General features: G+C 38.0%; 1 protein-coding gene and 1 pseudogene across 6 annotated transcripts in view; one reads left to right on the top strand and one right to left on the bottom strand.

The window, feature by feature from the left end:
* ASXL2 (ASXL transcriptional regulator 2) overlaps positions 1-23098 on the bottom strand; it is a 125602-nt gene that overhangs the window by 5597 nt on the left and 96907 nt on the right. For all 6 annotated transcript variants that reach the window (XM_036262915.1, XM_036262914.1, XM_036262910.1 and 3 more), the window contains 4 exons: positions 19064-19227; positions 12607-12703; positions 6690-6795; positions 3651-4368 (listed from right to left, as the gene is read on the bottom strand). In XM_036262915.1, the coding sequence (XP_036118808.1) occupies positions 3651-4368; positions 6690-6795; positions 12607-12703; positions 19064-19227 (1085 nt within the window). The remainder of the gene's footprint in view (positions 1-3650; positions 4369-6689; positions 6796-12606; positions 12704-19063; positions 19228-23098) is intronic.
* Positions 9925-10379, top strand: LOC118631068 (annotated as a pseudogene).

Below are 23098 nucleotides of genomic sequence, written 5' to 3' on the forward strand. Positions count from 1 at the left end.
CATATCATAAAATAGCCTATCTGGGAGGAGAGTGGGGAGACTAAGTGAAAGGGTGAAGGGACTGACAAGTACAGTTTGGTAGTTACAAAATAGTCATGGGGATATAAAGTACAGTATAGGAAACATAGTCAATACTGTAATAACTATGTATGGTGCCAGTCAGGTACTGGAAATATCAGGAAGAAAACTATAAAGTATATGATTGTCTAATTACTATGCTGTACACCTGCAACTAATACAAAATAATACTGAAAGTAAGCTGTAATGGAAAACATTAAAGATTTTTTAAAGAATAAAAAAAGGAAAATACATCTTAAAAACTAAACCTCATAACCCTACAATTGAAATATAATCATTATACAAATAAACTAATTAAAAATTCATTAAGACATAAAAAAATGCTATTATCTGAAAGAAATCTGACTCCTGTTTGAATAATACTTTGAGAGCTATTGGAATTAATTAGAATGTATGAAGATTCAGACCCTACTAGTAGTTAATAGAGTTTAAAGGAGCAAAAAACTCTTACAGATATTATGGGATATTTAACTTAAAAAAAAAAAAAAATTAAGCCCTAGCCAGTGTGACTCAGTTGGCTGGAGCATCATCCCATACACTGAAAGGTCGAAAGTGTGACTCCTGGACAGGGTACATACCCAGGTTGCGGGTTTGATCCCTAGTTGGTGTACACACGAGAGGCAACTGATTGATATTTTCTCTCTCTCTTTCTCTCCTTCAAACTTCTTTCTAAAATCAATAAAAACATATCCTTGGGTGAGGATTAAAAAAAATTAGGCCAGTAAGTTCTAAGAAAATGCATGTCATCTTTCTGGAACTCCTTTAATTAAGAATAAAGTTACTAAAGATTGTTCATTATTTGCAGTACCCATTTCTCAAAAGGTCAGCAGTCCTGAAGAACTGATTTTCTCTGTCATTCAGATGTTAGAGCTGTGAGCTTGTGTAACAGTTGTCAGAAAGTCCATATATTTTACATCATGAGATATACCTAATCTCTCTTAAAGCTGAATCCATTTTACATCTAATTGTCCACATTATTTTAGAAGTTGGCCACAGTAAGAAAAAAGCAACTGGATCACTAATACAGGGGGGAAAAATAGATGAAACTAAAAAATTAAATACAAGAAAGTAAAAGCACAGCTATTTAGGGGAATTGTATACAGGGACAAATAACCTTGCAGTAGAATAATCTTGAGAGTAACAACTTATCTAGCACAATATATGATATCTATCATAATGACTGAAAATCATTAATAGCATGTTGAATAAATAAGGGCAGTCATTAAAAGTGATTAAATAAAAAGTTTCAATACTTATTTTCAGTTATCATGTAAATAATCCTATTACCTGTTTATGTGTAATAAATGAGATATTATACTTTTTTTTAAAAGTACAAAACTATTCCAAGTTGTTAGGTACACTAATTTAACTTTTACAGAGAAGCCCTACCCACCATGGTATAAAACAGGAATTAAGATTTTTTTCTTTTGAAATGTATACTGAATGGGAAAAGAAAAAAAAAAAAAAGTGTGTTGGAGTTCTCTCTCTCTCTATGTGTGTGTTATATATGCACATACACACTTAAAAAAATTTTTTTTCTTTATTGATTTTAGAGAGAGGAAGGGAGAGGGAAAGAGATAGAGACATTGATTGGCTGCCTCCTGCACAGCCCCCCAACGGGATCTGGCCCACAACCTGGGCATGTGCCTTGACCTGGAATTCAACTGGCGAACTCTTGGTACATGGGTTGATGCTCAACCAATGAGCCACACCAGATGGGCATGTTTGTTTGTTTGTTTGTTTGTTTATTTTTCTTTATTGATTTTAGAGAGAGAGGAAGTGAGAGGGAGAGAGAGAGAGAAACATTGACGAGAAAGAACATTGACTGGCCGCCCCCTGCATGCCTCCTACTGGGGACCATGCCCACAACCTGGGCATGTGCCCTGATCTGGAATTGAATGGGCAACCTCTTGGTGCATGGGTCGATGCTCAACCACTGAGCCACACGGTCTGGGTCAAATGGGCATGTTATAAATTAATTTAAGCTTTGTCTAAGAAAGTGGGATTTAAGATACAGTCTAAGGTAAAATTACAGTTACTATGCCCTGGTAGAAAGTCTTTTGGGGGCAGATGAGGAAGAAAAAGAAAGTAAAAGGAAAAAAGTTAAATAGTTTTAACTTGTTCACAGTGTATTTAAGTTTTTTGCATTGAGTCTCTTTCGATTAGCAGACTATAACGTAACTCAGCCTCTTTATAGATGAGGAAATAGAAACAATGGACCTTACCAAGTGTCATTTATATAAAGTAAAATCTAAACTGTAACTCAGCTCTCAGGTCTGGAGATTAGTTCTGCTTGACATTCATTAAAGAAAGGCTTTTAATATTTTTATAAGAATAGTAAAAATAATGATCATATATAAAAATATCTGGCAAAGCATGACAGAATGTTAATGGTAGAAAATTATCAAAAACTAAGGAGAGCTTCCTAACTACTGAAATCATAAATCTTAAAAATAAGAAGCAATGAGGTATGTCATACTATTAGTAATAAGAAGCAAAATCAGAGTAAGGAGTCACATAGAACAAGAAATGAGTCGATTAGTAGCAAAAGAATGTTTCCATAGGTTATTTCCTGACAGAACTAACTTTGATTCACCTAAGTTAAATAAAAAAGGGTGGGTAGCATTAGCCAGTTTGGCTCAGCGGTAACAGCGTTGGGCCGCAGACCAAAGAGTTGCAGGTTCGATTCCATTCAAGGGTGCATACCTGTTTCAGTTCAGTCCTTGGCCTTGGTTGGGTCATGCAGGAGGCAACAAGTCACTGTGGCTCTATCACATCAATGTTTCTCTCTGTCTCTCTCTCCCTTCCTCCCACTCTATCTGATAATAAGTGGAAAAATATCCTCAGGTGAGGAATAAAAATAAATAAGTGATTGAATGAAAGGACTGCAAACTAATATTAAGCACAAACCCGAGTATTAATAAACCTTTAGATCAAAATTAAAATTGTGCTTGTGTTTTCAAAGGTACACTACTGATTGGATGCAGTCTTTATATACTGCGAGATATTACTATAGGAATTTGACAGATCTGACACATAGCAATATAAGGTTAAAATGGAAATTAATGATACATCCTAAGCAGTAGAGCTTAGCAAAACTAGTCCATCTTACCAAAGTCCTTCAAGTAACACCAGTGTTGACTCATGGTAGCTACACACATTTCCTTTAAAAGGATGGAACTAAACTTTGCTTTCCAGACCCACACATAAATCAGTTATGGCAATAAGAAAAAGGCCAAGGTACACTTTAATATCATGGCTCTTGGTACAAATATATTATCTTTTGATCACACCAATGGCCTCATGTTTATCGTACTTCTTATTTTGCCATATGAGACAATAATTTTCTCAATACAATACAAGAGTAGCCAGCAGAGAGATGGGTGGAAGTGATTTACATCAGATATCCAGGTACCTTACTTCGTCAATCAACAGTTACATGTGGTCTTATATGAATATGTACAACTGCTTCTGCATTAAAAAATACCACAAATTACTTGAAATTTGGTAGGTATAACCAAAAACCCCGTGTTCAGGCCACCTCTTGCTTTCAGTTCTTCCCATTCGCTTACCTTGAGAGGTGGTACTTTTCGCACTTGGATCCTGTCCCCTCTATTGAGAAAGGGCTGTGGAGAGACATGAAATGGCTGCTGGTGCTGGCGATTCTCAGTGACACGTGGCCTTTTCTCCCAGCTTGTAGGGGACTCTTCTTGGGTGAGAGAAGATTTCCTCTTGAGGCTTTCTGGGCTGTGATCAACCAAAGCTGATGAAAGCTCTTTCACAGTGGTCTCCTGTGGACCTGTTTCTATTATGGGCTTCATTATTGGTTTCTCCACTCCAGGACTCTTGGGTTTGTTTGGAGACTTAACTAAAACTTCTTGGCTTTCATTTTTATTATAATTAGAAGCTGTAGTGAGATGATTTTCTTTCTCAGACTCCTGTTCAGCAGAGGCAATTGGCTTTTGCCCCAAGACATCTTCATCCTTTGGGCACTTGATGGGAAGAATGCTGCTAAGCTCATTTGTATCTCTAGCGGAGGAAAGCAGAGGCTCTGTAGATTTAGAGTTTGGCTGCACCTTATCTTGGCTTTCATGCTCTTCTTTTCTGACTGGTGATGTTATATGCATTATTTCTTCTTTAGACTCTACCTGGGGAATTATAGGGACTATACTGACAGGAGAGGTGTCTGAAGGAAGCATGGATTTTGGTTGCTCAGCTGGGGTTTTCTTTACTTTGGGATCGCTGGGTGAAACTGTCAATTTCTTTGAATCCTCAAGGCTCAGGCCAGAACTAGATGGTGAAAGAAACAAATATTCTAGTTGAGAAATGGCCCATGTTATTGAAAGCATTATGAAATAATGGCATAACGCAATGACTAGAAGAACCAGACACATAATAGGTATTCTTCATATAATGTCATTACTATTCTTATTATTGAAGGTTCTGGAGCGAGTGACTGGATTTGAATCCTGGCTCTGATACTGACTACGCATGTGATATTAAGTAACTGAGTAGCCTCCTATACCTCATTTTTTCAACTGTGCACTGAGGTTAATCATTTCATAGTGTTGCTATGATCACTGACTAAGTTAATACATGTAAAGTACTTAGAATAGTACCTAGTCCATAATGAAAGTTCAAATAATGTTAATTATTATGATTACTTTTTGTTATAAAGGGGCCATACTGTTTAGAGACATGCATCACAGACTATCCACAAGGGAACTGAAAAGCCAAGACCCATGTACCCTGAGATTGTGGGTTAGACTGTGATAAATTCTGCTCCGCAGTACCCGTAGAATGACTAGCCCAAAAAACCTGAGAAACCCTAAGGAGATACTAGGAGAGTTGGCTATCAATGTTCTCCAGAGGATGAGAATTATAACTCTGAGTTTTTGAAAAGCCTATTTAAATTTTACTTGCTACAGCTGTATACTCCTGATATCCAGTGCCTCTGAACTATCCTGGGAGTGAAGGCCAATGGGGACTTCCATAGTGTGGCCTAAGAGCTAGGCTACTCTGTAGGGGTCACTAGAGAGTCCTTCTAATGTTTTAGAATACTGTTTAATGGGAAGCATTGGTGGTTCAGTGTTAGAATTCTTCCTTCTACTTGGGAGACCTGGGTTCCATTCCCAGCCCACTGGTTCAATTTCTGGTCTATGCATTCTAGAATATTGTTTAACAGGCAAAAAAAAAAAAAAAGGCAGCCCTCTTTGGTGACTTCAAATAATCATTATTGGGCCTCTGAGATGAAATGGCTAAGGACAAAACTTGACAGTAATGAAAAACAGTTCTATAAAAGCTGGCAGAAAGTAAGAGCTAAAAACTGAAGGATCCAAGAATTGCTGTAATGCTCTATCTGGCTAATGAGGAGAGAATGAACAACATTTACTCAATAGCTGATATCTGTAAAAATGGTCTAAACTGTATACAAACCATCACTTTTACAAAAGAACTCAAAGCTCATACCAAGAATATAGAAAAATCAGTACATAAGACTCAATCTCAAAAGGAATCATTTCCTAAATGACCATGAAGGGGGTCAAAAAACACTACTTGGAGATAAGAAAGAAAGCCAATAGTTTTTAAGCTGTGGTTTTGGAGGCTCCTTAAGGGCTGCCATTAGGTATGCAGAAGGAAGGAAGGGAGAGAGATAAACAAATAAGACTCAGGGTGTTCACAATCCTATTTCAAACAATACTGCCCCATTGTCACCTATTTATTTACTTATTTAATTTTTTGTTGTTGATGTTATTAATCCTCACACAAGGATATTTTTCCATTGATATTTTTTTTGAGAGAGAGTGGAAGGGAGAAAGAGAGAAACATCAATGTGTGAAAGACACATCAATTAGCTGCCTCTCACATGACCATGACCAGGGCCAGGGCTGGAACTTGCTACTGAGGTATATGCCCTTGACTGGGAATCAAACCCATGAACCTTTCTGGTCTGTGGGCTGACGCTCTAACCACTGAGCGAAACCAGCCATGGCCATGGTCACCTATTGGATTTTTTTTGTTAGAAAAAAACTGATTAGGACTACAGCCTCTTCAGAAGAAGACATATCTTGCTTCAGCTACATACATCTCCCAGAGTGACTTCAACAGAGGAGAGGCTATTTAATTAAACAATGGATATAACAGTCCTTATTACACAATTCCTAAGTGATTCTGGATAAGTTATCATGTTGTAGGATTTTTAAAAAATCTTTATTGTTAAAAGTGTTACAGATATTATAGGATTTTCTCCCAAATATTGTAGGATTAAAATTAATTACTATAAGAAATATACAGAACTTCAGTATTCTTGTATTTTATAAAACTACTGGAAGAAAAGCCAATCTAGTCAAAGAAAGAGACTCTAATTCCAGATAATTAAAATATTTTTTTTTTTTTTAAAGAAACCATTCTACCCACAATGGTAACATTTTAAGAGTTAAAGATTATGACTAATCCAACTCTGTGCACTTGAGATTCATAAAGAGAAAAAATTTTCTTAGTAAAGAATTGTGAAAAAATAGAAGGAAATTGAGGAGTAGATTTTCTGGGACAGTAATAAAATGAAGTACCACATGACATGTAGGAATGAACAAAATCTATCTTGATATTACCTTTGACCATAGTAGCTTTCAAAGAACTGTTCTTTCCATGGCTCTACTTTTTTCTCCTTCTCAATCTCTTGTCGAATTCTCACTTGCATCTCAGGTGTAAACTCACCTATAATGTTAAAAAAAAAAAAAAAATCAATTGAAAAATGCTGTTTGCCACTTTTAATTATTTGTAAATCATGGAGTCAGAATACCGTTCTGTAAAAGCAAAAAAAAATTTGCCCAAATTCCTCACTGTAAGAGTACCTAAGTGCCACTAGGTGAAATAAAAATACTTACATACCACTCCATGTAGTTTTTAGTATGCACCTCTTCTCTGGTCTTTCCTTGTAGTACTTCTCTCCTGCCCAAACATATTACTCCCTACAGATCTCTTTGAGCACTAATCTTAAATTTGTAATTGCTTTCCACTGGAAAAATACTCATGAGCATTCAGTAAATAATGCCACTGTACATTTTATTATTTTAAAGTTCTGTTTCTCTAAAGCAACTTGTCCTTTTAGGCTTTCTCTAACTGCATAATGAATACCTATGGTCCTGATTAGAGGCATTTGAAGTTACAGTAAAAGGGTAGGAGGTTACTTTGGAGTTGTCAGTTTTCTAACTGTACCAAGGCATGCAAGATGCCAAAGACCAGTGCTCTGAATATGCCACTTATTTGCATACACTACCAACCACCTAAATCTTTCAGCAGAAAACAGTCAATATGCTTGGCAGGCAACCTTCAAACTTGTGGCTGAGAAAGGCTGCTCCCTTTTATATTCTAATACCCAGGACACTAGGAAATAATAGGTAGAAATGGCAGATGACGTTTAAAACCTCCTGGGAATAAGAGGAAAAGAAAATGTTTTAGAGAACACTGAAATTCACAGTCCTGAGCATGTGAGTAGGAAAAGAAGAATTTGGCTGTCAAAATGCAACCCAGACCATGTGCTCTTTTGCTGAGTCTACTGTGCATAACAGAAAAAGGAATAAGAGTATTGAATGTATTGAACTCTGTTCACATGTGTACAGTGTTTAGTTTTTGCTGCTCAAAAAATATAATCACAAGACTGTAGGTATAGCAGTGACTGCTCAGATGAAAAAAAAAAAGTTACACTGATAGTGGTCAAGGTATCATTGTTAACAATACAGTCAGTCGTCCCTCGCCACTTTGCACTTTGACTTTCAAGGCTTCACTCTATCGCGGTTTTTTCAAATATATTCATTAAAAAGTTGATCAAGACAGTGAAAATGATACAGTGTGTACTCGGCTGTCTGAGTCCATTATACACCCCTTATATAACTTTAATTATACAATTAAAATTAAAATTACTTTACATATGGACTGTAGGCCTATGTATTCGAGCACCCCAGGAATCCTTCAACGCCAGGTGCAACTACTAGAGTCTGGAACAAATTAACCATGATAAGCGAGGGATGACTGTACCTACTTTAAAAAAATGGGGGATTGGAACTCACAGATCCTTTACCAAATTACTCTTCAAGAAAGGTACTGGTAATGGGTATGTTTTAAAGTGCTTGTGTGATTTCAATTCTTTCAGAAAAGAAGGGGCCTATGCTTATGGAAATCTTTAAGAATGAGAAAGGACCCAAGTAATCAGCAAGGGATCCCTTCTACACAGAATTTGTTCTAGAAAGAAAAACAGGAAAGGAAAAGTCAACAATTGCAGTGAACAAAATGCAGATGTTAATTAGCTGGTCAATTAATTCTGTCAATGGTCTGACAAAAAGTATACAATAAATAGCATTCCTAATGCTCTCCTGAATACATGTATTTACTTTAAACCTTTTCACACAAGTTTTAACACAATCAGTGTTGTTTTTTTTTTTTATCCTCACCCGAGGACATTTTCCCATTTTTTTGTTCAGGTAGAGTGGGAGGGAGAGAGAGGAACAGAGAGAGAGAGAGAGAAACATCGATGTGAAAGGAACACATCGAGTGGCTGCCACCCACACGACCGACCAGGGCTGGGGACAAACTGCAACCGAGGTTCGTGCCCTTAGCGGGAACCGAACCCGGTCTCTTAGGACCGCAGGTCGACGCTCTAACAGCTGAGCCAAACCGGCCAGGGCCATAATCAGTGGTTTTAATAATGGCTGCATATTAGAATCACTTTGGGTAACTTCAAAAGAGGCAGATGCAAGATGGTGACAGATTAGGTGGAAACTACACTCACCTCTTCCTAGGACCAAACTGGAATTACAACTAAAATATAGAGCAATCAACCTGAATAACCAACTAAAGACTAGCTGAAGGATTTACAGAAGTCACATTGCGAAGGACATAAAGGGCAAAGACACACAAAAAAATGGCCCCATTCCCATGGGCAGTGGATGAGATTCCAGAGGGCTATGTTCAGCTGCAAAGGTTCCCTCTAAGAAGTGTGGGCTCTCAACCCCAAGCCAGGCTCCCCAGTCCAGAGAACCAGAGCCAGGAAGAGGCGCTCACATAACATCTGGCTGTGAAAATCAAGAGGAGATTCTGTCCACAGGAGAGAGACGGTGTCTTCTAGAGACACAGGCGTACTCTTACAGAGTCAAAATCTCATTTGCAGCCAAAACCTTGGGCTCTGAAAGAGGGAGGGTGGAACAGACTAGAGTCGCATGAGGAGAGACTGGGGTTTGTGGCTCTGGGAAGAGAGCTAAAGAGACAGCCACCACAATACCTGTGCTGAGACATAAAGATACTCTATTCAATAAATGGTTATTCGGAAAATTGGACAGATATGTGCAAAAAAACAAAAACGAAACGATACCACCTTCTTACACCATACACATACACAAGAATAAACTCAAAATGGGTTAAAGACTTAAATGTAATAAGACTCAAAACCATAAAAATTCTAGAAAAAAAACATAGGCAGTAAAATTTCAGACATTTTGTATAGCAATATTTTTTCTGATATATCTCCCTGAGCAAGGAAAACAAAAGAAAAAATAAACAAATAGAACTACATCAAACTAAAAAGTTTTTGCACAGCAAAGAAAACCACCAACAAAATGAAAAAAAAAACCCCACTGAACGGAGAACCTATTTGTCAATGACACATCTGATAAATGGTTAATATGCAAAATTTATAAAGAACTTATAGAACTCACACTAAAAAACAAACAATCCAATTTAAAAATAGGCAAATTAGTTTGTGTAGTGAGACAAAGTAGGTGGTGGGATCTCAGTGGGTATCTGACTAGTCCTTTCTGTGCCTTGCTTGTCTGAGTTTCAGCAGAATTCAAAATGGCTGGTGGTGTGGCTTGAAAAGACACCGGAAAGGCCAAGACAAAGATCGTTTCCAGCTCACAGATAGCCAGCTTGCAGTTTCTGGTGATCCAGTATTCCTTGACACCTGAACTCTAGGGCAATCAGTCATGGATCTATGGACAAGACTGCTGCTTTGTACAGTGCAGACATTTTGGAGCACCTCACTGCAGAGGTACCTGAATTGGCACGAAATGCATCAAAAGATTTAAAAGTAAAATGTGCTACCCCTCATCATTTGCAACTTGCTATTCGTAGAGATGAAGAATTGGAATCTCTCATCAAGGCTACAAATTGCTAGTGGTGGTGTCATTCCACACATCCACAAATCTCTGATTGGAAAGAAAGGATAAGAGAAGACTGTCCTAAAGGATGCTGGGACTTCTTATTATCTCAGGACTCTAAATACTCTAACAGCCGTCCAGTGTTGGTGATTTCAGTGAACTGTATCTCTGTGAAAAACACAATTTTGCCTTTTTGTAATTCTATTTGAGCAAGTAGGAAGTTTAATTAGCTTTCCAAGCAACCAAATCTCTGCATTCAAATTTTAACTCTATTTGTTACTGTGGCTTCAAAGAAGGTATTGATTCTGAAGTAGTGGGTTTTGACTGAGTTGACTAGTTTTTAAAATGGTTTGAATATCATTTTTTTTCTTTTTGATCCTCACAAGGACACGTTTTTATTGATTTTAGAGAGAGGGGAAGGGGAAGAAGAGTAATAACATAGACGTGACAAAGAAACATCAAAGGATTGCCTCCCATATGCACTGGACCAGGGATTGAACCCTCAACCTAGGTACGTGCCCTGACCGGGAACTGAACCCAAAACCTTTTGGTGTACCGGACGATGCTCCCACCAAGCCACCTTGCCAGGGTAAACACTGTTTGGATTTTTTTTTTTTCTCTTTATTGATTTTTAGAGAGAGAGGAAAGGAGAGGAAGAGAGAGATAGAAACATTGATGAGAGAGAACATCAACTGGCCGCCTCCTGCATGCCCCCCGGGAATTGGGCTCACAACCTGGGCATGTGCCCTGACCGGGAATTGAACCAGAGGCCTCTTGGTGCATGGGTCGATGTTCAACCACTGAGCCAAACCAGCTGGGCAACACTGTTTGGATTTTAACAGTGATGCAAAAGATATAGTAACAAACATTTGGTTTTTGTACAGACATCATTTCCACTCTGGTGGATAAGCTCAATAAATGCCATAACCCACACACACACGTTAAAAAAAGGGGGCAAATGACCTGAATAGACATTTCTCCAAAGAGGACAAATAGACACCCCAATAAATTCAATAAAAAAATTTTTAAAGCCCTGACTGAGTGGCTCAGTTGGTTGGAGCATCATCCCGTACATCAAAAGGTTGCAGGTTTCATTAACGGTCAGGGCACATATGGGAGGCAACCAACAGATCTATGTTTTATTTCTCTCTCTCTATCCCTTCCTCTGTAAAATTCAAAAAACAAAACAAAAAAACAGCCTGGCTAGTATAGCTCAGTGGATTGAGCATCGTCCCATGGACTGAGAGGTCCCAGTTCCATTCCCGGTCAGGGCACATCCCCAGGTTATGGGCTCGATTCTCAATGGGGGACGTGCAGCTGATTGATGTTTCTATCTCACATTGATGTTTCTATCTCTCTCTCCCTTCCTCTCTAAAAAAAAAAAATTAATAAAAACATATTTAAAAAAACAAAAGGAAGAAACATATCTTTGGGTGAGGATTAATAATAATAATAATAATACAATAAAAAATAAAAAATTTACTAAAACAATTTTTCCAAAAAAAAAGAAAGAAACACTGAAGCTCAAGCACCATCCTACATCAATAAAAACAAACTCACTGAGAGCAGGTCCTAACTGGCAGTAGTTCAAAAAACACCACCGGTGATTACAATGAGCAGCCAGGGTTAAGAACTGCTAGTATGATGGATACTATGTGCTGTCCAAATGCAATCAATCAATCAATCAATTAAACAATCACTCTTTTATATTTTATAATTTCCTCTCAGTAACTTTGTTAGATCAGAATTAGAAGCAAGGCACACACGGCAAACCACTGACCATAGTCAGCAATTCTAAGTCATAACCTATATTTATTAAATCACTCTGACTGCCACTAAATTGTATTACTTCCAATGGGTAAGTTTTCCAGTATGTAAACATTTTTCAATAAAGCAGTTTTGAAAAAAGGTCCTAGTGATTCTTTTTACTGTTAGTTTTATTGAGATTGGACAGTAATAAAGAGGTTATCTCACTGCTTATGAAACCATAATTCATAGTACTATAAAATTATTCTACACTCTACTTTTAGGGAGCTCATTAACATTTTAATTCCTAGGAATTAATCTAGAATTACTGAATCAGAATCTTTAGGAATAGGGCCTAAACATATGTACTTTTTAGTTTCCCAGATGACTTTAAATCCTTAAAAGAAAATATTGTTAAACTCTATCTGGAGCCAAAGTTAGTTACACAAGCTCCAGATAAAAGTCTAGCAATGCATTTCACATAGGATAGCTAGTTCTACCCTATGGAAATACCCTGTCCTTTGCCTTCCAAAAATGTTCAAATACCCATTGAGGCACAGAGGTGCCTATATGCCCTTATAGGGGCTCCAAGTGCATATACACGCTAGGAGACATAAGGTAGAACACTTACCTTCTGAGAGTCTTTCCTTCCAGCCTTGGGCTGCTGAAGTGAAGAACTCATTGTTAAGGGCTGAGCCATTTAACTTCATCAGACCATCTGGACCAACCTGGGTTAAAGAATAAGTCAAAGAAAGCCAAACATCTTATGTGAAATTTGACTTTCTTTTCTTTTTAAAAAAGAATGCATGAACATTTAATTTTATAGAAACGTGACTATATCATACTATGTTGCTTATTATGGACACTTCTCTGTTATAATCTTTTTTTCTAAACAATTTCTTTCCTTTTTACCTCTTTTCCCTTCTTCCTCTCCTTTCAATTCCGTTCCCCACTGATTAATTATACTGAAAAAATAATCTGCAATAAAATAAATATGTAAGAGTTTTTCTTCTGAGAGGTTTATTATTTGTTTTATAAAACTGTGACACACTTACATACACTGCTCTGTAATTTTACTTGGCTCATGTAATACATTGTGGAAGTCTCTCCAATCAACTGGTACAGTTTTCCCACCTTTATAATAATACCTGCATATTAATTGATTGTATAATGTACCTCAATTCATTTACCAATTTCCTATTCATATACACATACATTGTTTCCCATAATAAACAATGCTGCAATAAACATTCTAATAAAGATGCATATACCATTGCTTTTATTTCTATTGGATAGGTTCTGAGAGCAAAGAAATATTTGTGTGTAACTAGATATTATTCTTTAAAAAAGGCTAAAAAATTTCCCATTTCTATTAGAAATATACAAGCATACCTTTTTTTTAAAAATCCTCACCTGAGGATATTTTTCTTATCTTCAGATAGAGTGGGAGGTAGAGAGAGGGAGAGAAAGGGAGAGAAACACATCGATGTGAGAGAGACACATCGATTGGTTGCCTCCCACATGACCCCGACCAGGGCTGGAGAGAACCACAACTGAGGTATATGTCCTTGACCGGAATTGAACCATGACTCATTGGTCTGAGGGCTGATATTCTACCACTGAGCCAAACTGGCCAGGCATGAGCATACCTTTTAACCTGCAAACAATGGATGTTAACATGCAATTTAATTTTTGCCAACCTAATGGGGGTTTGAAATGGTAAAATTTCCCTTCATCCTGTCTACTAGAGCGTTATGCATCTTTACTTTTTTTAAAAAACATTTTTTTCTTTATTGATTTTAGAGAGATAGGAAGGGAGAGGGAGAGGGAGAGGGAGAGGGAGAGGGAGAGGGAGAGGGAGAGGGAGAGGGAGAGGGAGAGGGAGAGAAACATCAATGAGAGAAAAATGGCCGCCTCCTGCATGTCCCCCACTGGGGATTTGGCCCACAACCTGGGCATGTGCCCTGACCGGGAATCGAACCAGCAACCTCTTGGTACACGGGTCGACACTCAACCACTGAGCCACATCAGCTGGGCTTTTTTTTTTTTACTTTTATTGAATATGTTTTATTGTCCATCTTGTAATATGCCAATTCCTATTATTTGCTCATTTTTCTATGGGGCTGCTTATTTTTATTATCAGTTTTTGATCAGTTTACATACTATTCATAGTAAAACTTCACGTCAAAAATATTTCACTCAATCTGTGTCTACTGACTTGATTTGTGATGTCACGGTGTCTTGCAAAAAGGTTTTAAGATTCTTCTTTATATTACAGATTTTGGATTCCTTATCCTTTTTTTTCCTTTATTGATTTTAGAGAAAAAGGAAGGGAGAGGGAGAGATAGAAACATCTATGAGAGAGAACATCAATTGGCTGCCTCTTGCATGTGCCCCACTGGGGATCAGGCCCACAACCCGGGCACATGCCCTGACCGGGAATCAAACCGGCGACCTCTTGGTGCATGGGTTGACGCTCAACCATTGAGCCACACCGCCTGGGCTCTTATCCTACTTTAAAAGCACAGAATCTTATTTAAAGGCATAAAACACAAGATCCGAAAAAACCTGAATGAGAAAACTTATAACTGCCATTCTCCACTAAGTTAATATCTACATTCCTATTAAATCCCTATGCAGATTTTTTAGTTAGTAAAATGACTTTAATAGTTTACATGGAAAAAAATTTTTTTAATTGAGGGGATGGATTGCCTTTTCAATTGCACCTGTAAATGCATACCACATAAAAATATATAGAACATAGTAACACATGGTATTTCAAACTGTAAGAAAGAGATAGTTATATAAATATGTAGTATTGGAACAATTGGTTATTTAGTAGAAAATGAAATTGAACCCCAATTTTGGAGCAATCCCATATAGCCTGTGTTGCAAGTATTTAACTTAGTCACTGTAGCATGAAATTAACTATAGACAATATGGAGACTAATGAGAGTGGCTGTGTGACAATAATACTTTATTTAAAAAAAAATCAGGCCGTAGGCTGAAATTGGACTGAGAGCTACAGTTTATTGTACTCTAGAGGGTTAACAGAGGGGTAACAGGTTTTCCCTTAAGAACAGGTCACCTAACCTTTGTTTAAATATTCCAGTGATGAGCTAGTTACTCCATCACAAGTCAATCCATTCCACAGTTTAACAGCTCCAACTGTTGAAAAATTTATCTCTTTCATATGATAGGCTTCAATATATTTGGAGAAAAGTGTTTTAATCCACTCCTCTCCCTATTCTTTTCTTTGATCCAAATAATATTTCTCTACTGTTCATTGCTGGGCACTCCATACAATGCACTATAGTTTCCAATGTTTCATCCAACTAATAACCAGAACTCTTTTTTTTTTGTTTGCTTTATCCTCACCCGAGGACACTTTTCCATTTTTTGCACAGACAGAGTGGGAGGGAGAGAGAGGAAGAGAGAAACATCGATGTGAAAGGGACACATCGACTGGCCGCCACCCGCACGACCAACCAGGGCCGGGGACAAACCGCAACCAAGGTACATGCCCTTAGCGGGAACCGAACCCGGGTCTCTCGGGACCGCAGGCGGATGCTCTAACCGCTGAGCCAAACCGGCCAGGGCAATAACCAGAACTCTTTATAAACACTCCAAATTTCATCTGATAGTGAAATTATATTTCATTTAATTTGAAATCCATACTCTGCATACATAAGAACAATATTTCTTAGATTACCATGTGCTCCTCCCATAATAACTTAAAGATTTAACAGGTCAAGAGACTCTCTATTAAGAATACCCCACAGAGCTTGGCCTGTGTGGCTCAGTGGTTGAGCGTAGATCCATGCACCAAGAGGTCACCGGTTTGATTCCTGGTCAGGGCACATGGCCAGGTTGTAGGCCAAATCTCCAGTGGCATGCAGGAGTCAGCCAATCGATGCTCTCTCTCATCGATGTTTCCATCTCTCTCGCCCTCTCTCTCTAAAAAAAAATCAATAAAAGGAAAAAAAAAGTACCCAACAGATCCCTGGCTGGTATGGTTCAGTTGGTTGGGCATACTCCCGTGCACCAAAAAGTGGTCAGTTAAATGCCCAAGTTGCGGGCTCCATCCCCGGTAGGGGGCATGCAGGAAACAGCCGTGCAATGTTTCACTCTCACACTGATATTTTTCTCTCTCTCCCTTCCTCTCTAAAAATCAATTTTTAAAATATCTTAAACAGTTTTGCTCAGTGGTTAGAGAATCGACCTGCAGTCCAGAGAGATCTGGGTTTGGATCCTGCTAAGGGCACGAACCTTGGTTGCAGTTTGTCCCTGCTAAGGGCACGTACCTTGGTTGGGTCATAAGAGAGGCAGCCACTCGATGTGTCCCATTCACACTGATGCCCCCGCCCCCACTCTATCTGAACAAAAAATGAAAAAATGTCCTCGGATGAGGATAAAAAAATACCCCACAGAATTACACTCTATGGAAAACTGAATAATAAAGCTACCTTTTTTTAAAAAAATCCTCACCTGAGGATATTTTTCTATCTATCTTCAGATAGAGAAGGAGGGAGGAAGAGAGAGAGAAATATCAATGTGAGAGGGACACATCGACTGGTTGCCTCCCGCACGACTCTGACCAGGGCCAGGGACGAACTGCAACTGAGGTACACACCCCTAACCAGAACTGAAGCCGCGACTCATTGGTCCATGGGCTGACACTCCAGCCACTGAGCCAAACCAGCCAAGGCAAGGTACTTTTTAATTCTAAAATTATATGTGACAATCCTCCTTCTGAGAGATGAAGGCCATTAGTCAAAAGACAGTTCTGAGGAACCTGCACTGTACTTGTACACATAGGTCCTCAGTTAGGTCCTATATTATTATTCTCAACCTAATAACCCAACTTTTTTTTTTTTAATCCTCACCCTAGGATATTTTTTCATTTATCTTCAGATAGAGTGGGAGAGTGAGAGTGAGTGAGAGAGAGAGAGAGAGAGAGAGAGAGAGAGAAACAAAGAAACATATTGACTGGTTGCCTGCTGCAGGGCTGGGGACCAAACTGCAACCAAGGTAGTATCCTTGACCAGAATCAAACCTGAGACGCTGGTCTGCGGACTGACACTCTAACCCCTGAGCCAAACCGGTTAGGGCTAAGCCGAGTCTTTAAAAATGATGAGAGCAATCCCTAACAAGATGTTGTCTAAAAACTCTGCCAAAATATCAGTCACTTAAATTGTTCTAAGCATCGGAAAAGCTATAGTTTCTTTAAGAAGTGATAAGGTAGGGAAAGCAGTAGGGGGAAAGGACCAGTTTACTTCTTTGTCCCTATTGCCAGTAGTGTACCTGACTTATTTGGACTCCCTGGAAATGGAACCTGACCTGCTTTCACATGTGCTGATTCATAGCACTATAAAATTGGTATCAATATGGTCTAGTAGAGAGATTATAGTCAGAATTAGAAAGATTTGGTTTATAGTCAATTGACTATAATGGTTTTGTGTAACTTACTCTCTATTAATCTCTTACTATAAACTAAGGAATATACCTAGGTGCTTACTGTAAATTAGGAAAAACACCTCTCTTTCATCTTGTTTTTATGATTAGAAGGTGGAGACAATTAAATTACTTAGAACATAGTTGGTTCTGGAAAAAATAATGAATAAAAAGTCTTTCAGAACAGAATAAAATTTAGAAAATCATAACGGTCTCATATTCCTTTTACAGAGGAGGAAACAGAAGATTGGAAGGAGAAGTACTTGCTAGTCTCGCTTTCCTTGATGAAAGCCTAAGTTTCAGACCTTTACCTGGTTCTTGACCAAGCAAATCTCTCTGGTTCCTGCCTAGACTGTTCCCAAACCTGTGGTCTTCTAGATACCTTTCAAAAAGATTGTAACTTTTATTGTTTGTTTGTTTTTAAGTTATTTACTATTAAAGCAATAAGTATTTGTTTTAGAAAAATTACCAAGATTGAAAATAATTAACATTCTTAATCACTTCAAAAAATCCATTCAAAGCCCTGGCCAGTTTTGCTCAGTGGTTAGAGCGTCGGCCTGCGGTCCAGAGAGACCCGGGTTCGGTTCCCACTAAGGGCACGTACCTCGGTTGCAGTTTGTCCCCAGCCCTGTTGGGTCGTGTGGGTGGCAACCACTCGATGTGTCTCTTTCACGTCGATGTCTCTCTCTCTCTCTCTCTCTCTCTCCCCCACCCCCTCCCTCCCACTCTATCTGAACAAAACACAAAAAAATGTCCTCGGGTGAGGATAAAAAAAAAAATCCATTCAAAGACCCTTGTTTATTGCCTTACATAAGGCAACTCTTCCTCCTGAACTGTATTCTATAGATGACTACATCCTACTATGATAGCTAGACAAATTTTATTTTATAATTTTGACAAGAGCATTTTTTTCTTCCCTTTATAAGCTTTATAGGACAAACTATTAAGTATACTTACATAAAAATATTCTAATTTTTGTGTAGTACCTTTGATACCACTTCTTTATAGGTATGAATAAAAAACTAATTAAAAAGACAATGATTTCTGGAAGTAGGGCACAGACTGACATCCCTCAGAAGAGGGGATGGGGGGTGGGAGGTGGGAAGAGGTAAACCACAGAACTTATGCATGTATGCATGACCAATGGACATGGACAACTAAGCCGGGGACGGGGCGGAGGTGGGGTGGGGTGGGGGGTGCCAATGGGGTAAAAAGGTAAAATATCTGTAACAAAAAAATAAATAAAAATTCATTAAAAAAAACTAAAAAAAAAAAAAAAAAAAAAAAAAACAATGATTTCTAGCCCTGGCCGGTTTGGCTCAGCGGTTAGAGTGTCGGCCTGCGGTCCTGAGAGGCCCGAGTTCGGTTCCCGCTAAGGGCGTGTACCTCGGTTGCAGTTTATCCCCGGCCCTGGTCGGTTGTGCGTGTGGCAGCCATTCGATGTGTTCCTTTCGCATCGATGTTTCTCTCTCTCTCTCTCTGTTCCTCTCTCTCCCTCCCACTCTACCTGAACAAAAAATGGAAAAATGTCCTTGGGTGAGGATTAAAAAAAAAAAAGACAATGAGTTCTAAAGGGAATGAGTGAAGGAAGTGTCAGAAGCGTTATAAAACTGCTTATGCTTGAAATCACGAACCTGTCGATCCACCTCTGGAAGTAGTAAAAGCAGTCGCTGTTGGCAATCTCCAGGAAGGACTGAAAAAGTGTGCTTGTTGATCAGTGCTCGAAGATTTGTATTAACAAGAATGGAGTCTGGTGTCTCAACATCAATTTCAGCACATTTAGTTCTTTTCATTTGCCCTACAAAAATATGAAAAAGAATCATTTAGGCTTCTTTCAAATTCCTGTTTCTATCTAAACTACAGTTTGCTCTGCAGTGCAAAAAAAGAAATCTGTGGTTTTAAGTACTTTAAATATCACACTGTGAAGAAGGTAACACTTAAGGCTCTTAGAAATTTCTTCTAAGACTAACAAAGCAAGTTTTGTTCATTCATAAAGTTTAAAAGAATATAATTTATCTTGTCTATAAAAATAGAACAAGGTCTATTAAAGTGAACCTTTTGCCATACTAGAAGTGCATTTTATGTTTTAGAATTGATTAGGTCTCAAAAAGAATTGAGGAAGTTTATGACAAATAGCACATATACAAAATTTGACTTAAAAAGTAGAAAAAGTTATGCCAGTAAGGCTAAGTGGTTAGAGCACTGGCCCAAGGACCAAAGCATTGCAGGTTCGACTTGGTCAAGGGCACATACCTCAACTGCAGTTTGGTTTCTGGCACTGGTTGGGGTCAAGGGGGAGGCAACCAGTCGATCTGTCCCTCCCCTTCCAACTCTATCTGAAGATAAATGGAAAAATATCCTCAGGTGAGGATTAAAAAAAAAAAAAGTAGAAAAATTATAATCTATATATAAATTATAATGAGGCCTTTGTTTTCTTCCCATGAGAATTTTTTCAACAATTTGAATTTGCATTACCTAATAATCTTATGATTGAATACCTCAGCAGTTTCAGGAAATCTGTTCACAATCAGAAGGTTACAATCCTTTAAAAGACTAATAGATTTGAGGTACACAAACAAAGATTTAAAATGATAATGACAAAAACATACATAAACAAAGGACTAATTTGAAAAATATATTTGCAAGCCATGACAAAATAGTCTTCAGCCCTGGCTGGTTTGGCTCAGCGGTTAGAGCGTCGGCCCACGGACCAGAGAGTCCCAGGTTTGGTTCCCACTAAGGGCACGTACCTTGGTTGCAGTTTGTCCCCGGCCCCAGTTGGGACCATGTGGGTGGCAACCAGTCGATGTGTCTCTCTTGCATGGATGTTTCTCTCTCTCTCTTCCTCCCTCTCTCCTTCCTACTCTATCTGAAGATAAATACAAACATGTCCTCAGGTAAGGATAAAATAAATAAATAAATAAATAAATAAAATAGTCTTCAGATTAAAAATGAATTTATAAATCAATATGAAAAAGACAACTATCACCAAGAGAAAAATGACCAAAAAAAATTAATAGGCATTCACAGTTGATATTTAAAAATTAAAAGATGTAATTGTGAAGATAATTAGGAATACACACAAAGATTTGAAAAATAAATGAGATTTCTACAAATTAAAATAAAAATTGTGCCCTGACCGCTTTGGCTCAGCGGTTGGAGCGTCGGCCTAGGGACCAGAGAGTCACAGGTTCAGTTCCCGCTAGGGGCACGTACCAAAAAACAACTGTGCCTGGCCAATGTGGCTCAGTGCATTGAGCGTTGGTTCCTTGGACTGAGAGGTGCCAGTTTGATTCCCGGTCAGGGCACATACCCAGGTTGCAAGCTAGATCCCCAGTAGGGAGTGTGCAGGAGGCAATTGATCAATGTTTCTCATATTGATGTGTCTCTCTCTCCCTTCCTCTCTAAGAAAATCAATAAAAACATATTTTTTTTAAAAACTGTTGAACTCAGTATTATCTGAGTCTTTACTGACTACAGTAAAGAGCAGTATAGACGCTGTTAAAGGGGGAATTATAACCTAAAATATACAGCCAAACAATTTACCCAAAATATAAGAAAGACAGGTAAGATTAAATATTTCGAGAGCTTTAGCAGAAACATAAATGATGGAATGAGGTCTAATAAATGCTCGATTGAGCTCTGGTCAGGTTTCTCAGTGGTTAGAGAGTCGGCAAGCAAACCAATGAGTCACGGGTTGAATTCCAGCCAAAGGCACATACCTCAGTTGCAGTTCGTCCCCGGCCCTGGTTGGGTCATGTGGGAGGCAACCATTTGATGTGGCTCTATCACATTGATGTTTCTCTCTGTCTCTTTTTCTCTCCCTCCTTTCCACTCTATCTAATGATAAATAGAAAAATATCCTTGGGTGAGGAATTTAAAAAAAAGTAAATAAATAAGTAAATGCTTGATTGACGACAAGAAGAAAATTAAGAGAATGGAAATAAGGCAATATTTAAAGATTTGCCAGTAGTACATTTCCAGAACTAATGAAAACTACAAACCTAAGGATTTAGAACAACAATTTTCAACCAGTGTGACACAATAAATTTAAAAACATGCAATACCTGATTATTTAGTCAGGGGCACTAACCTCTTTCTCCTTTCCATTGTGAAGTTAAAGAAAAAAGACAACAGTCAACACAAAAATAGCCACCTGATGTGATTGAATCAAAATTATACCTACTTTTTTGTCAGATTAGGAAAAAATGTATTATTTGACGCAGAATTTTAGTAATTAGTTTATTTATGCCATGAAAATGGTTGAAAATCGCTGATCTAGAAGCTTAACATTTAAAGCAGGATAGAAAGAAACCCATGCTTAGACCTAGCTCAGTAAAACTGCTCACGCAAGACCAAGAGAATAGCTTGATAGCATCTATAAGGAAGGGAAAGATTTCATAAAAAGGAAAACAAAGTAACAACAAGGTTCTTAACAACAAAGGAATCCAGAAAAAAGTGTTTAATAACTATAAAATGTTGAGAGAAAATAACCATGAACCCTCTAAAGCAGCAGTTCTCAACGTGTGGGTCCCGACCTCTTTGGGAATCGAACGACCCTTTCACAGGGGTCGCCTAAGACATAACAGTAGCAAAATTACAGTTCTGAAGTAGCAACAAAAATAAATTTATGGTTGGGGGGTCAATACAACACGAGGAACTGTATTAAAGGGTAGCGGCATTAGGAAGGTTGAGAACCACTGTTCTAAAGAAAAATATACCAAACTCTCCTTCAAGAATGAACATCAAACAAAGACATTTATAGAGATTAACAAAAATGCACAACCATTTACTACCAAGAGAATTGCTCTAAATAAAATTCTTTAAAATTTATATTATAGAAAGGATAATCATTATAGAAAAATGGGCTGGACCCAAACAGTGTGGCTCAGTGGCGGAGCGTCAACCCATGCACCAAGAGGTTGCCGGTTCAATTCCTGGTCAGGGCCCATGCCCAGGTTGTAGGCTCAGTCCCCAGAAGGGGCGTATGGAGGGCAGCCGATGGATGGTTCTCTTACATTAATGTTTCTCCCTCTCCCTTCCTCTCTAAAAATCAATAAAAATATTTTTTAAAAGAAAAATGGGCTGGACTATAATGAAGAAAGGTAAACTTTTAGATAAATCTACATCAACATTATTGTATAAACCAATAGTGGTCTAGTGTTTGATTTGTGAGATTAAAGACAAAGAACAGAAATGTCAGGTAATATTAAAGTCCAGATATAAAGTATCAGTGCTAAAATGTTATAAAGCACTTCTGTTTTGGAGAAAAATCAAGATGGTCACTTTTTTGCTAACAAAGTAGATCTTAAATGTTCTCATCACAAGGACAAAATTTGTCTATGTGAGGTTATGGATGTTAGCTAAACTTATTGTGGTGATAATTTCCCAATACATAAATTTATCAAATCATCATGCTGTACACCTAAAACTAATACAATGTTACATGTAAATCATATCTCAATAAAACTTAGAGATAAAAACTTTTTTTTTTTTAACAACAGAAACTCTTTATGCTAATGTGAGGAAAAGGGCTATCACAATGGCTTTGGAGGGTAGGAGGGTATCTAATTAGTATTTACTGAATATCATTTTTTAGGGGACATAGCACATTCAATCCAAATAATAAGTAGTGTCATAACTTAGTTTAAATGTCTTCATTCACCCTT

This window comes from Molossus molossus, unplaced genomic scaffold, assembly GCF_014108415.1.
Source record: "Molossus molossus isolate mMolMol1 unplaced genomic scaffold, mMolMol1.p scaffold_m16_p_15, whole genome shotgun sequence".
Taxonomy (NCBI): domain Eukaryota; kingdom Metazoa; phylum Chordata; class Mammalia; order Chiroptera; family Molossidae; genus Molossus; species Molossus molossus.